Source organism: Telmatherina bonti, assembly GCF_933228915.1.
Source record: "Telmatherina bonti genome assembly, chromosome: 17".
In the NCBI taxonomy this organism is placed as follows: Eukaryota; Metazoa; Chordata; class Actinopteri; order Atheriniformes; family Telmatherinidae; genus Telmatherina; species Telmatherina bonti.
The window spans coordinates 11,624,080-11,640,236 of record NC_136615.1 but is presented as its reverse complement, the minus strand read 5'-3'; the positions used below and the strand labels follow the sequence as shown (position 1 = coordinate 11,640,236).

At 38.9% G+C, this 16,157-nt stretch overlaps 1 protein-coding gene across 1 annotated transcript in view; it reads left to right on the top strand.

Moving 5' to 3' along the window:
- Nucleotides 1–1,397: 1,397 nt before the first annotated feature.
- LOC306768310 (tumor necrosis factor receptor superfamily member 10A-like) overlaps nucleotides 1,398–16,157 on the top strand; it is a 24,399-nt gene continuing 9,639 nt past the window's right edge. The window contains exons 1-2 of the mRNA XM_079256614.1: nucleotides 1,398–1,601; nucleotides 13,859–14,027. Coding sequence (XP_079112740.1) covers nucleotides 1,569–1,601; nucleotides 13,859–14,027 — 202 coding nt within the window. The 5' untranslated portion in view covers nucleotides 1,398–1,568. The remainder of the gene's footprint in view (nucleotides 1,602–13,858; nucleotides 14,028–16,157) is intronic.

Sequence of the window (16,157 nt, the reverse complement as noted above, 5' to 3'; positions counted from 1 at the left end):
CCTCCCTAAATACACAGGCCTTAGACCACTTTAGATAAGATTTTGTCTGCAGGAACCACATTTGACAGGATGTTTGTTATTTGATGATACTTAAACGGTGTCATTAAATTGTAGTTGGCCTCCTTTATGTACAGCAGAGCTCTTTAAAAGTTAGATATACTTCTAACTAAAGTCAAAACACTGGTAGAGGTTCGTGTCTTCATGTGTATTTGTGATTATTCATTCACTTCTGTTGCTCATTAGTTGGTTATTTCGAGCGAGTTACACATTATAGAGGCAAGTTAGTGAGTTTGGAGTCCTGATCAAAGCATGGTGCTTTACTTGCTTAGGGATTATTTATAAAGCTAACAGAGTTTCTGTGAATCACGTTAAGAAAGTCACACATCATTCACATCACTCCCTTGCTGTTTTTAAAAGCTGTTTGAAAACACATTTGTATTCTTTGTCATTTTAGCAAGACTGAGTTGTCATCTGTGTCCTTGTATTTTATTTTTAACTGTTCTTTTTCATGTATCTCTTACTTTACCATTTTATTGTTATTTCATTTTCTTAAGCTGTTTTTGTTCACTTGCTGTTTCTGTACAGCACTTTGGTCAGCTGTATGTTGTTTTTAAAGTGCTTTTTAAATAAATATGGTATGGTACAGGGGCACCGCCAGGAATTTTGGGCCCTATAAAAGACAATGGCATAGACCCCACCACTTGATTGCGAATTTTAGATTTTCATTTTTGCTTCAATTACTTCAAGCAGATAAAAAAAAAAAAAATAAAAATAAAAATAAAAAAGCTTTTCATGGGAATAATAAAGATCTAGGGCTGTATTTAACCCTTTATGGGGCAAGTGACTATTTTTGATCACTTTTTTTTCTTTCATATTCAGCTTGAAAACAGAATGGCGATCTTGGTTCATACCAGAAGAACAATTTTAGGTTAATATTTCTAATTTGAAGGTATTTTATTGAGTGGCCTATAAAGGGTTAAATCACAGTGCATACATCTAACTAGGTTATTTTAATATAAATGGTTTATCAGTTTATATTACAGCTATATTTTATTACAGCATTTGGAAAAAAAAAAAAAGTATTTGTTATTTTTCAGTGATGGTTTAATGATCATCTTTTGGGCCCCTATCAAGTCTTGCCCCCCCCCATATGGCGCCTCTGGTATGGTACGGTATGGTATGGTATTAATACATTTGCTGCAATTAAGCAAAATAATCTGATGCTATGAGAGCCTGTAGATTTACCTGTTTAATTATTGGTCCAAAGAGAAGAGTTCTGATTGGTCACCCGGCGTCATGACGTCACGTGAAGTTCTCGGTGCAGAAAAGAAAAAAAAAACTTCTCATTCGGTCTCGGAGCGCGTGTCCGTCAGCTCGCGCTGAGGACAAATCCGTAAAGTTTTGACACTAAAAACAGCGAACCCATGAGAGAAACTGGATGACGGGTAGTTTTTAAGCTTCGGGTTGTGTGTTTGTGTTGTTTTCCACTGTGAGTGTGTGTTTTTTAGCGACTTTATACTGGTGGTTTGTAACGCGACTTGCTTGGGATTGACTCGAGGTTCCCAAAGATGAACTTCGCTCCGGTGGTCGGGAAGGTTCTTGTAAGTAGACCTTTAAAACAACTTAATGAACCCCGTCTTTGTTGAATGAACTAGCTTCTTTTTTATTAAAAAGGAAGTTTTGTTCTAATGTCTGTTAAAATGAGCAGCATTTATGAGAGATACGGAGTGGCGCTAATTGCAAAGTGCCGCTAGAAAAAGTTGGAAAACGTCTCTCAGAAAAGCCAAAAAAAAAGCGTCCAAACACGAGCTGAAATCACGACCGAGCCTGGAAACTTGTGTGAGAAGATGAAACAAGTCTCCTCATTGTCCCGACAGAGCTCTCCCTGAGGAAACAACAGTGTGTTTGTTGCTCTTATTGATTTAAATGTTTATTTCTGTCGATATTTGCTCATTTAATCCTACTGGCTCGTGTTTGTGGATCCGGTGCTGTATACAGTGCATGTGCTGTATCATTCATTCACCCCCCTCTAACATTATATCCACCATCTGTGTTGGACATCATGTGGTCATATTGTGCAGACATAAAGCATATGATGTCTCTCAGGCTGTCACAGCGGATGTAGCTGCTTCTGTGACCACTATAAACAAGTGGTGGGGTGCAAAGTGGAAATTAAGAAGGGTATTGTAATAAAACACTTCACTTTGCCAGTTAGTCAATTAAAGCCAGAAAGTTTTTCCAGGAAAGTTTATTCCTCATAGAGACGTCTTTTCATTCCTCCGCTGTTGTTTTTTCCAACTGTGCAGCCATTAAAAGTGCTGTAAGCTCCCAATGTGCAACCCTGGAATATGTTTGGGACACCAGGATGGTTCCACTTCCCTTCTCACACAGATTATTTCATTGCAGGATGTGATAAGAAGGAATCAGAGTTCCTGGCTGGTTGTGCTGGTGTTTGTCATTAAGCTGCAGTAATGGTGGCGTTTGGTCTCAGACGCTGCTCACTGTAAATATATCTGTTAAAATTAAATGTAGCATCAGCTGATGGGCCTTTATTTGTTTTCTCCATTGTCTGATCAGTGTTTTAAGTCATGCACTGTTCCATGACTGAAATCAGATTTACTTCTCTGGGTGGCAAAGTCAATGTTTATCTCTCTTGTAAACCACAGTACATTCTGGAGGCCTTGCCAGCAGGCCTTGTTGCTAAGGGACTGTGAGGAAACTTGTCCCCCCCCTCCACCCACGCCCCTTACTCTCTCTCTAATCCCCCCTCCAACACACACCCCTTCAAATTGCTGGAGTGTACATGCTTGGCCGTCCAGTAAACTTCCTGTCCAAAGTACACAGATATACAGATATTAGTGGCATCAATTTACTTCTTATGCCCCTGTAAGTGTACTCTAGATTGTTTTCTGGGATTGTTTACTGTTTGTCTGGGTGTTGGTTCACACAGGAAATGGTCCCCGCTTTCTCTGTGGACTACACAGACAAGGGCAGGACTGACATCTGGGACATTTACAAGCCAAAATCTGGCACAGGGGACCACAATATAGCTCCTAATACTGCAACTGCTGCTCCATTCAGTAACAGTGCGCATAGTTGTGATAGTGGCTGTGGTTTAGAGAAGCTACGCAGGGCCATTGAATGATGCAATGCAGTGCAACCCACGCACCATCACATGCCAGGTGGTTGTGTCTTTATCATGTCACAGCAGCACCGGTTAATTATGTTTTACTGCTGGCAGGTTGGTCTTTCTAAAGGAAAGCTGTTGTTGTGTCCGTTGTTAAGGCGAATCACTGCAGATATCAAAGGAATACTGACTCACTTAGGGAGTGCCACCTGTTCAGGTGTTGTCTACTCATGCAACACATACCAACAGAGGCAAGTCATCGCTCACACATGAATAGTCCCATGTTGAGATGTGAACCTCACACAATAAACTGATTCACCTTACTTAGTTTTATTTTTAAATTATTCTCAGTAAAGTTGACTACTTTCACCCCGATCACACATGGTTTCTTTTTAAGTTCACAAATTTCTCTGAGGTAGATGCTATCAGCAGCTTTTACAGAAGCCATCTGACGGGTGAAGTCACATGACTGAGGTATACTGCCCTACTTGAGGGCTCTGGGTGTCAAAGGGTGAAAAGTGGAATACTTACTGGAGGCCATGCTTTGAAGTGCTGTTATGAACAGGAAAATGACTCCTAAGAAGGCTTTTTGAAATTTTGTGTACAGTAAAGTAGAGGTGAATTTTAAAAGCAGTTTTTTTCACTAGAAATGAGAGTGTCATGAAGCAGAAAGAGATCGTAGTCTGAGCATCCTCAACTGCTGGGATATATCATGAGTTTCTCAGTCACGTCTGCTGGGAGAACTGCTTGGATTCTGTTTAGTCCAGACTACACCAGTGTGAAGTCTGGCTGCATCTGGGGCATAAAGGCCACATTTACACAGGAGTTTTAATTCCTCTTAAATTCCAAATAAAAGTTCAATTTGATATAAACTGGTGAAAAATTACAATGTAAACACTTAAGAATGGAAAAAGTCTATTCAGAATTAAACCTATGTCGGAAGTAAGTGGCCGGTTTATTCGCATTTTACATCCGAACTGAGTAATTCCTCCATCATGTAAACCTTCATTCTGCTCTAAGTTAATTCTGATCATTCTGGGCATGCTCCTTAACTCATCCTGTCCCGGTGACGCACATTATCCACATGTTTTGCCTCCTTCTGTAGTCTATCTTCCTTCTCAGCTGCTAAAATAAGTCTAGTATGCTTGTGTCGGGCTGGTGCTTCAAAATTATAATACATATAACAGCAAAACTGGTACTTATTATTTAGTTTTCCATGTTACGACCAAAAAGACAACAAGCAGGAGAAAAAACTTTGTTTATTTCCACTAGACATAAGTGTCACGCCCGCCCTACCCAACCCGCCGATCTAAAGCAAAATTAAGTAAGAATACGTTTCCATGTAAACCTTCATTCAGATTATTTTCATGTAAACTCGTAGGAGAATATTGTTAATTCTGAATTATTGTTTCCAAATTAAAAACTTAATGTAACCGTACCCAATGCCATGAAGTAGAAAGACACTGTAGTCTGAGCATTTGTACACCAATAAAACATGTTGGGATAAATCATGAGTTAGTCACGTCTTCTGGGAGAACTGCTTTGATTGTGTTTGGTCCAGACTACACCAGTGGGAAGTTTGGCTGCATCTGGTGAATAAGTCTTCCAGGTCATGGTGATCTTAAAGGTTCAGATAAAAATCAGCTTAACGTCTTTTCTTGGCTCCTGATATGAAATGCTGCTGAAGTCCACGAACATCCTCAAGAAAAGAGTTCCAGTTCACCTCCAAACATTCATTAGATGGAAAGACTTGTAAGCAAACATAATCTCACTGAGAAAAGTGGTGATTTTAATATTAAAATTAAATATACTGAAGGATTTATTGGTTGATTGATTAAAGATATAATCAACAGATTAACCAATAATGGAAGTAATTGTATTGAAAAGGATTCCTGTTGTAGCGTTTGTCTTTTATTAGATGGACAAAATAACTCAATTCAGAGTTACATGACTTTTACCTAAACTACAGGTCTTTTCTTTTTCAGACTCCAGGTCTATAAACAGATCTTTGTTTAATTTTCTAATTGCAAACAAATATTTTGAAAATCCAATTACACTAATTTAAATATCCATTTTTTCTTTTCTTTTCCCCAAATGCTAATAAACTATTATGAGGTTATAAATGTATAAATTCAAAGCAAATTCTGCGCCAATAGTCCAAAATGTAGATCAGAAAATTCTCAGTACATCTGGATTCATAGTTTTCAACATGTTTGTGTACACTTTCATTTTTACCAGATGTCCATAAAGTGTTTCTTTATTGAACATGTCTGATCTGATGTGACAGATGGATTTTTTTCATGACTTCACCGAAAAACATCAAATCCAAACAGTCCCGTCTACAGATCACCGTTATTCGTTCAGAGTTGAATCTTCATCACTTTTTCCTCTATGGTACTTGTGGTTAGACTGAAACGACTAAACGGCACAAACAAATTTCATTCAGGTCTTAAAAGTTGATGGTTTCAACGAAAGATGTCATGATTATTTCATTTTACGGTTAACTGCCATATAAAACACCACAATTAATTGATTAGAACAAAAAATTCTGAATATCACTTTCTGTAAAAGATCAAGGCTGAACCATAGAGTAGATCAATGCAACTTGAAACAAAATCCATGTTATTAAATATACCAAATGGCTCATGAATAAGGTAGATAAAGTAGGTTTTTGATAAAATCACTTTTGTTTGTCCAGTTAATGCCAAACAGGTTTTTAAAATAGCATAGCACCAGTCATAAATTGTTGATAATTTGTATATGTAATAATTTGTTTATGGACATGTGAGGATAAAATTGAAAGCATCATCAATAAGGTGGCTAAATAAAAATAATCTCAAGTTCAGATTTTATTTATATGGCATGAGTAATAACTTTTATGTAATTATCTATTGTTTTGCAAAAAACAAACAAGACATATTACTTCCACATATTATTATTCCTTTTGCATTAGCGCGATGATTTTGACAACACGTATTAATAATTATTGACTTAAAAGGTGATTATATGTATTTTTACACATTTATAAAGTAAAGAAATTAATGCAGAATAAAGTTGTCATTCTCTTTCACAATCAAACCCAGAACATCCACAGTTTTTACTTTAGATCATCTTGCAAATATTCTTTTGGGTTTTTTTTTTTATTTTTAAAGGGAAAATATGTTGATCTGTTCAAAAGAGGGATGGGTGTGTTTTTAGTGGTTCCTCAGTTTCATTTATTTTCATTGGGATGACTAATTACAGCTAGTAACACCGCTATATTGCTCTTCAGGAGATGAAAGGGCAACTGGAAACATGACATAACATGAAACCAGAGTGGCATCAGGTTTGCATCTAAACTTCCTGCTCTCCTGGATGACGGAACTTGTTTTAATAACAGTGTAAAGTCTTTAAACAAACTCGGGCTTTGACCAGAGGATGGATTTGTGTTTACAAAGAAATAAATCTGTTATAAATTCCAGCAATTGATGGTCACTTAAGTCCTTGTTGACCTGCTCCACCAGGCACATATTCTGCATTTTTGCTGCAGCGTGTTTATAGAGAGAGCTATAAACTGCCAGCACTTTGTGTCTTTTTCCTCTAACACAAGGATGAGATTTAACGGAGCCAGTGTGATTGTCTCTAGAGCGAGGTGATGGATTCATGCTCATACTTTTATCTGCTAGTCATCCCCTCTTGCTCTTTTCACCCCCCCTTTCCTCCCTCCCGGAGTTGTCTTGTGAGCCGGTGCTCGGCGTCTTTCTGACAGACCCAATTGGAATTTGAAAAGGCCAAGTTAATAGCCCTCTTGCACCCAAATTTAATTTAATGTCCAAATTCTGTGTCCTTGTTGGCCCTCAAAAGCATGTGCATGACTCACAGTGATGTTGTTCTCATGTACAAGCAGCCACCTCCTCAAAACCACAGGGACCACCTCCCCCTCACGGTATGAAGAATTTTCAAAGTGTGTCAAGTTGCACCTGTCGACAACACTTTGACTTTTCGAAATGTCAGAGTCCCCGTCCGCAGTCACTCAAAATCAGTAAGACTGTTTTCTTAATGTGGTGAACGTCTACGTCAGAGTTCCAGTCATTTAGTAAAAGTTTCAGAATTTGTTGTCACGGTAACTTGCAGAAAAGTCATGCAAATCGTCGTCATCGCAGTTTGTTTTTTGGTTTTGTTCTTTTTCTTTATCTGGTGCGAAGGTTAATGTCACCTAACCTGCTTGTGACGTGCTGTCACACTCCTCTAATCAGTGAGGCATACCTCCTGAGGAAACTCAAGAATTTGTGTCGTGTAGCTGCAGCTTCCCTGAGTTATAAATATCCTGCCTGGCGGATATGTTGTGGGTCTGATCGGGTGCTGGGCCCGCTCTGAGGGAACAGCTTGGAGCTGAACCCTGCATGAAGCCTCTGTATTGTCTCGAGCTTCCTGTACTCCCTGAGAGGAGGGGGCAGCTGCTTTTCACACGCTCCCACACATACACTGTATGTTCACTTGTGAGCTGCAGTGTGTGCGTGGCGTGTTCGTGGCCCAACAATGCCGTTTTCAAACTGTTAGCGCTCTCTTGTTCTTTACAGCTCTGAACTGACATGGGAGTCATTCTCCTCATTTTGCATCATTCAGCTTTTATAAAGATGAATGCATCCGAGCTTGGCTGAACTTTGGATTTATTTACAGCGATGCAGCAGGAGTTAGTTATTTCTTTTGACGGCAGCTGGCTTGTACTTGTCTTCATCATCTCACACAAAACGTCAGTGTGATTTATCGCTCAAGGAAAGTTGTGCATGGTCACCACCCCCCCTCCCCGTCTCCAGGGAAAGCCAGGATTTATCTGTAAAACAGAGAGCATACACTGCCCTGTCAGGGTCAGCATGGAGGGATTTGAACTGTACAATGTAAAACTGTTTGAGTAAGATCCAGCTGCTGCACTTTCTGCAGCATTCAAAACATTTTCAATGATTTTATTTGGGACAATGTGTGCGTGATGCTTGAGTCGGGGTATTTTTATTAGATTACAATTAGGTTAAGAAAATTATCCCTCACAAATCTTGGTTATTAGTTTTCCTAATGGTGTTACAGAGGACTTGCTGTGTTTGGTGCAGTTTTCTAAACATCTGACTCAACTCCTCTTCAGTTCACATTAGGTTAGCTCTGCCACATTACCATGTAAGATCATAGATTACGAATTGTCTACTCGTTAAAGACAAGATAGTGCAGAGCTTAATCCGTGTCCTTGGAAGTATTTTAACCATCTACCTGAGATTTTTTTTTTTTTTTAAGCTGAGTATCTTGGGGTTTTTAAAAAAAAAAAAAAGATTCATTCATTTATTTAGCTATTAATATTCTATAATGAAGCAATAGTTGAAAATCTGACAAGCATTGTTTAGTGATGAGAAAAGCTGAAAATAATGAAAAACTATTTCTTAAATAGACTTTGTTGATTATATGATAATCCTTGAAGAAAAATATGTGATCCATGTAATTTGTTTTTAGTTGTATAAAACATACCATATATATGTGTATGTATGTATGTATATATATATATATATATATATATATATATATATATATATATATATATATATATATTGCACATGGAAAACGTGGATATTGAATATTTACATGGCATTACCATGTCAAGCCTATATAAATTCCCATGTGATATAGCATAGTCAAGTTTTCCATAATAAAATATGAAGCAACCCAACTATAAAAGTATAAAAAATGTATTTATAGAGCACCTTTCAAAACAAAGCGTTGTACATAAAATACAAAACCACTTGAAAATGTTTTTAAACCTGTGCAAAATACGTTTTACTTGAGTTACTCATATGTTACATGTGTTTTGCATGTGTAGAACCACATGTGGTCCCATGTAAAACCATGTATACTGATGAAGTGCACATGTTTGAGTTTTAAAATGCAACGGGATCTGTATAGCTGTGATGGACATTTTTGTGAAATTTCTTTTAACTAAAAAAAGACACATTTACTTGCTAGAATATGTAAATAAATATGCAGGTTTTGTATTAGTTTTTAGGCTACATTCAATTATAAATAACTAGGTTTATTTGTAGTTATTGTTTTTTTTTCTTTAAAAAAAAAAGGTTGTCAAAAGAGTGGAGACTGTCTTAGACAGTCAACACATCAAGTATTACACCAATCTCTGGGAATCATTTGAGGTTTTGATGTAGGTGACAGGAAGGCGGCCTTAAAATAGCAACAACTGTGATTTCCATATATTCTTTCTTGTGGTTGCTGGAGGCAGCTCTGATGAATACTGAACTCTGGTAAGGTCAAGAGAGGTGCATGTTATTGACATTTGAACTTGAATAAACCTGATTTACTCTGGCATTTATAAAGTTGTACAAATTTGCAGCTGGAGCAGAACTTGTTCTTCCATCCTGTCATGTGCCTCAATACCTTCAGGCTAAAAAGGCTGAATTCCTCAATGCAACATGGAAATAACGGAGGAGTGGTTCATAATCATTTAGTTAAGTTGTTGACTTTGAGCTTGCAGAGCCTTATAATCTATAATCTGATAAACTAACTACGCTGCTGTTTGATTAACAAATGACTATTGTTTTGATTTGACTATCAGACCGATGAAGCAAATTACAGCTTAACAGCTTTTGCTTTCTAATTGATTTTCTGTAAACTGCAGGAGTAAGGTGTGTGTTGTGATAAGCTTTGCTTTTAATCAGACCTTTTTAGTATATGTGTGCAGTATCAGAACTATTGCAAATGAACTAGAATTGATGAAAGAAAAGGATTTGTTAATAAGAAGAGCATGATATGGAGAGTCAGGTCCTCCTCAGGACACAGAAGTATAATGAAGTGCATCAGGTCATTGCTTATCAGTTGGCTCTGATTGAAATCATCTGTCCACCAAGAAGTGAAAAAAATCTGCTTTGGTTTATCTGTACAGGTTTGCAAAAGTTTGTAATTTTCTGTTTCTGCCTCCTCTTTTTTTATTGTAATTCGCTCAAGGATGCGGGCCGATCAGTCCTGTAAATGGCCCATTGATAACCTGGGTCAGCTGAAAGGATGTCCTGTCATTTTATCACAAACGCGTTCTCAGTGTGTTTGACGTGTGTAGAGATTGTGCCGATGCGAATTGGAAGAACCCAGAGTGCTTAGAGGAAGTGGAGGGGAGTACTACTGTTGTCAGATAAACAGAAAGTCCCCTATTATTGTAATGTAAGTTTTATTAGTCTAATTTGATTCCACAAAAACATAGTGCCGACTTATCATAGAGTCAGAGTGGATGTCAATAGGACACTGTTGTAACAAATAATCTACTGTGAAGCTTCCTTATTGTACTGAGGATAGAGGAGGCTGTGAAGTGGACTGAACCACTTCAGCCCAAGTTGGACTTTTTCCAGGGATTGTGGGTTTGGAGGGCTTTCCACACTGAGATTATGGTTACTCTGGTCCTCCTCCTCACTTGGTTATAGAGGTAAAACTAAGCCACATTGTGGCAGCACCTAGTAATTATGTACATGGTGCATTTGTACCATTGTGCATTTGATGTAGTTTAGCAGCCTTAGGATATGAGTGTGGACACGTGGTTTTGTTCCTTCTCCTTGTGTGAAAGCAGGCTCTGTTCAAGAAATGCCACAGAGCAGGATTCCCTCTGACTGAGAGAACGATGTATTACTAAATAAAAACTATACTCAGATTGTGTTTTTCTCTAATTATGAGAGTTGTCCTGGACGCTTGTGACTGCCTCCCCCTAAAAAACAGTCCATCTTAAACCACTGACTGTTAGCTTTTCTTCTCCTTAGAGCACAATAAGCCGCTTAATTGAACAGCTGCAGCTTCCTCGCTGTTAGGATGTGCTACTCCTCTCAGTTTTATAAACAAATGAACAGTAGCCTTGAGTTTTGTAAAGTGACATTGAGGTGCGAATGACAAAACGCCAAAGCAGAACAATAAGACCTCGGATCAGAAAGCTTAACAAAAACATTTCACTGAGAACAACCTTCATCAGAAGAAAAGGGAGAACAAAACATTCCAGCAAACACAAATATGCAGCATATGCAAAGCATAAACACACACGGTTTGGGATGGGAATCTGTCAGCACCTCATGATTCGATTAATTTACAATTCAGAGGTCTGTGATGATTATCGATGCATTTTTTTTTCTACTCTGGGCTTTGTTTTTTGTCACCATGTGACTACTTGGTACTTAAAAAGCAAAGTATTGCAAGAAACCGTAATTAATTTGCTAGAACCAAATAGAGGATATGCCGGTAGTTAACTGGAAACAGATTCCTGGGAAAGAAATGGGACAAGAAAACTGTTTTGTCATAAATTTGTTGTGAATTGATTGATAAAGACATTATTGTCAGACATCCTCTGAATGCATGGGATCATCTCTGATAAAATCTGTAGTTACAGTGACATAAGTACGTTAGCGTCACATGTTAGCGCCATCCTTCATCCTTTCTTTCCATGAACCCATGACTTCAATTTTGGCTTTGTTGAAGGGAATGAATATGTTAATAAAGTGTCTATAAGTTGATTGAGGATGTAATATTTTGGGCAACTTATGAGTCAAAGGCTGAATGCTGAAAGTTCTTGGCAATAGTTATTGCGTTAGTTTGATTTATTTTACATCTTCTGAGTGAAACGGTTAGTCAACGGTTGATCTGTGGTCCTCATGTTGGCAGCAGCCACATGTGCAATCTGGAACCAACATATTTTCAGCTTTGTGGAAGCAAATGTTCTTCAACGTCCAGAAGGTGGTGGTTGGATTTCTAGATCAGACATCAATATTGTCCAGGAGCTTCGATCCAAGTCCAAGTTCCTCCTTTTGCTTTCTGCTAGCATCCAAACATAGCAAACAGACAATCAATTTTCAACATTAGCAAATCGATTAAGAGCTTTCCGTGTCCGCAACCCGATGCAGCTAAGATTGGATTATTTCTCCACACTTCTACACATGACTTGGATTCTGTCCACGCTGTGTGGGGCTTTTCTGCACTGTATTGTGAAAAGTTATGTTTTCTGTTATGCTGTTGTGTTTTATGGACTATCTTTGGGCTTTTCAAGGCTTGAGGACAATGTGATGGAGATTTTTATGAGAATATTTTTTAAAAATTCCCTCGAGTTTAAGCTTTATAGCAGCAATGCAGTGATGTATGCACCTGAGTGTTTGGAGTCGCAGACCCTGAAGGGAACACAGTTTAGAGATTATGTAATCTCAGCACCATCTGTGCATCTGTCGGCAGACAAGTGAGATCTTCTTCGGATTAACTTTTATTTGCAGTTTCACATTCTGAGGAGTAATATAACTTTTTAGTTTTAGTGCTGCTCACACTTTCCCGCTCACATTTTCCCTTTCCACAGCTTTGTCTTGCACATCTGCTTATACACTAATTTTCTCTCTTGCCTTTTCACATGGCCTTCCACTTTCCCCATTTCCATGCCTCTCTACATCCCCCACCCTCCATGTCGTACACATAGTGTATTCAACTCTGAAGACTCACCCTGTGTGGTGCAAGCTGTTAGTCCTCTCTCTCATTTTGTCTCCCTCCCCTTTTCCTCCCCTCCTCTGCCTCTCCCCCCCTCCCCAGAATGTTTGGATAGATCTAAATGGTGTGATTGTGACTGCTCTGCCGGTCGTCTGCCCCTCCACGTCTGCCTTTCGGCGTCTTTGGAAAGTCTGACGTGAGCAGAGTGAGAGGAAGAAGGGAAAAGGCAAAAAGAGAGAGAAAAAGGGGAATGTTCTTTTCAAAAACAAGGCATGGCGGCCCTCCAGAGAGTCAAATCAAGCGTCAGGAGTCTCTTCTCTGGCCTGTCCCTCCCTCATGCTGTACCTCAGTCTTCATTGTCTCACACTTTCTTTTTAGGGCCCCTAACCCCCGTCCAGCATCCCATTTTCAACTTGCTGTCTAGACTTTCATACTCCTCATAGCCTGGTCTGGGAGAGGTTGTCATGGAGAGGGGGGGGTGTGAGGGGGTTGCCAGTGCACAGGAGAGACAAAACCTCCAAATCTAGGACTCTCATTTACCCAGGGAGGTGTCGCGTTGCGTTTCAGGCGCTTCGTGACGGTGTCGCATGTCATGGCATTCAAAGAGCCCAGGTTTAAGAATGTGGGTCATTTGAAGTAGAGGCACTAAAGTGTGTTGTTTGCCAATGAATGGAGCCTTCTCACATTGACATGGTGAAAAGCGTGTGAATAAACACCAGCGCCTGGGGGCCTCGCTAAAGTGTTCAGCTGTATTCTTCTCTGTACCCCACCTATACAGACCTGTTATTATCTAACACATGAATGGATTTCTGGAATCACATTTGATAGGGGCACCCGGTTGCTGTTGGTTAAGATGCCTTATCAAACTGTTACACCCACAAAAGAAGTAGATTATCTGCTTTTTTTTCCTTTTTTTTATTTCCTTTCTTAGAGGAAAACCAGATGATGGAGTAATTAAGTTTGGTTGCATGTTGTGCTGCATGCAGCTCCTCATCCTGCACACACAACATTGTGTAGCTTCTAGTTGTGACCGGTTGCACGGCTCCCTTAATTGCTTTCCCACAGCAGATGTTCAGATCAGATGGTTCAAATTAAGACATAGATTGCTCACACAAGGTTTCCTATGAAGATAGCCTCTCTTTACCGTCTTTCATCTAATAAGTTTGACTGGGTGAGTCTGTAAAATGTGTATACACACACAAACAAAACTAAAACCTCATGTGTTTTTTTTTTTTTGTTCTTTTTGTCTCCTTGACCTTGATGATGCAGGTGCCGTTGGCAGCGCTCTTCTTTGGGCTTGTTTGTCATGCAGCAGAACCCCCAGCCTCTCAGTGGTCCAGCGATGAATACAGAACCCTCAACCTCTCACTACATAGGGCGTGCGTCGAGAATGAGCAGTACCTCCACCAGGGACTCTGCTGCCTCAACTGCCAGGCTGGTAAGGAAGATGATGCACATACATCATGGGAAGGAAAAAAAATTACATACATTTTATTTTACCTTTAAAAATCTTAGATACAAATACTGGGTTTATATGAAAAAACCTAAAGAAGTCATGGGTTTTAGATTATGATATTCCACGTCTGCAGAGGTCATCAATTAACTGTTCAAAGTGTTCAAGAAAGTTGTTTTTTTTTAGTAATAAAAGATTTTTTTCTGTCAGCATAATGCAGTGTTTCCCAAACTGGGGGGCGCAGAGTTGTCGCACCGCAGAGCTGGATAAAAGTTGCATTTTTTGCACTGGACAAATTTGTGAAAGTACCAACAGTAAATAATGATGTATCAGCAAGAAAGACTTAAATATGATGCGGCATATCTGCTCCTGGTCTTTACCAGATAATGTTCAAGTATTAATAATAAAGAATAATAAAGAATAATAAACTTTGCATGAAATAGGTGAAAATATTACCATCTGATATTATGAAGTATGAAGCCAAATAAGTTGCAACACCACTTGGGAATTTTTTCATCCTCAACACACAAAAAAAAACCTGTTGGTTACTTTAGAAATAAATAAACCAAACTAGGGCTGAGCAATAGGACCAACATCTCATATCCCGATATAGCTCATTTTCTATCCCCATAGTGATTTACATAACGATATAAAATTGTTTGTGCTATTTTGTGTCAGTCATCAGTTATGTATGAGATGTGCTTGGCAACGGCAGCAGTGATCTCCTTCTAATCTGCAGGAACTATGGCCGTATGGTGGTTCACAGGTAAATGCCTGTTGCAGCGTTTGCTTCTGGAGTTTATTACGAGCGCTTTCACCTCCATTTGACGCGGCTTTTGCGGCTTTAGCTCGTTGACTCTATTCTGTATTCTTTAACCTGATTATTGAGCAGGTGATAAAATGAGTTAGTTGCGTTGGAGTCCATTGTTGGGACTGTGAGCCAGTCTGTTGTCAGTTCCAGATCGGTCTTTTTTATATCCAAACCGCATCCATGAGACAAAAATTTCCCCTCTGATGACCAGTTTTGGTTAGCTGGTCATCTTTTAGTGGATTATCCTGCTCTGAAACGTGTCTGCTACCGTCGTTCTCCATGTTGGTTTTTAATATTGTAGCATGCATGCCGTAAAGTGCATCTTGACGTAAAATGCTGCAGTAAAGCGCCTTATTATGATGTAAACTATATGAAACGATAGATATTTTCTCTCCTCCAAACGATATATATCATCCTATGGCCTAATCCCCATACCCTACTATCATACATAGCAGAGTTGTCTTTACCAAAGGAGCCTCTGTCCCATTGAAAGCTCTGCTCACCTGAAGTAGTTTGCAGATTCCTGGTTTAAAATGTTTCCCACTAAAGCAGAACAATGGATAATAATACAGACATTGCCACGGTTTTAACTATCGTTAACTACACTGCAGCCAATAAACTATTGATGCATTTCTTAGTTTGTTTCTCTGGTGGTTTCATTGTCAATGAAAAGGGGACCTTTCAGAAAAAATGTAGGAACTGCTGACATAATGTATCATTGGTTAGTCTGGTTCTAAAGGTTCTTAAAGTAAACAAATGAAGATGATTGGATGTAGCTTGGTTTTGTATGGCTGTCATCTGAGAAGACATGGCCGTCAGAACATCCAGCAGAGCTTAGCTGATTGCAGATATTATTTGTGAATTACACTCTGGCGTGCTTGAGCCAATCAGAAAAGCTGTTGATAATGTGATTTTGGCTACATCCTGTTTCTTGTAAATACGAAATCATTTCATGAAATATTTTCATCCACACAAAACTGCTAAAATCGTGGTTGCACATATCGCAAGCCTGTAGGTGGCGCTGTACTTCTGTTACAGATTGTGGTTGTTTTTGGTGGTGTATGTGCATGCCAGTAAATGGAGAGGTGACACTATGGTGTCATCAGTTCAGGTGACATACTTATGGGTTGGAAGGATATTATTAAAATGGTGGTTGTTTCAGATTTTGTGCGTTTTCAGGCTCCCAAAAAGCAAGTTTCATGTAGACAAAACTTTCAAAAAATGGAAAACTACAGCAGCTAAATCAGATCTGTGCTGACATGGCCTTAGTGGCTCCCTGATGCTTGTTAAAGACTTTAATATAA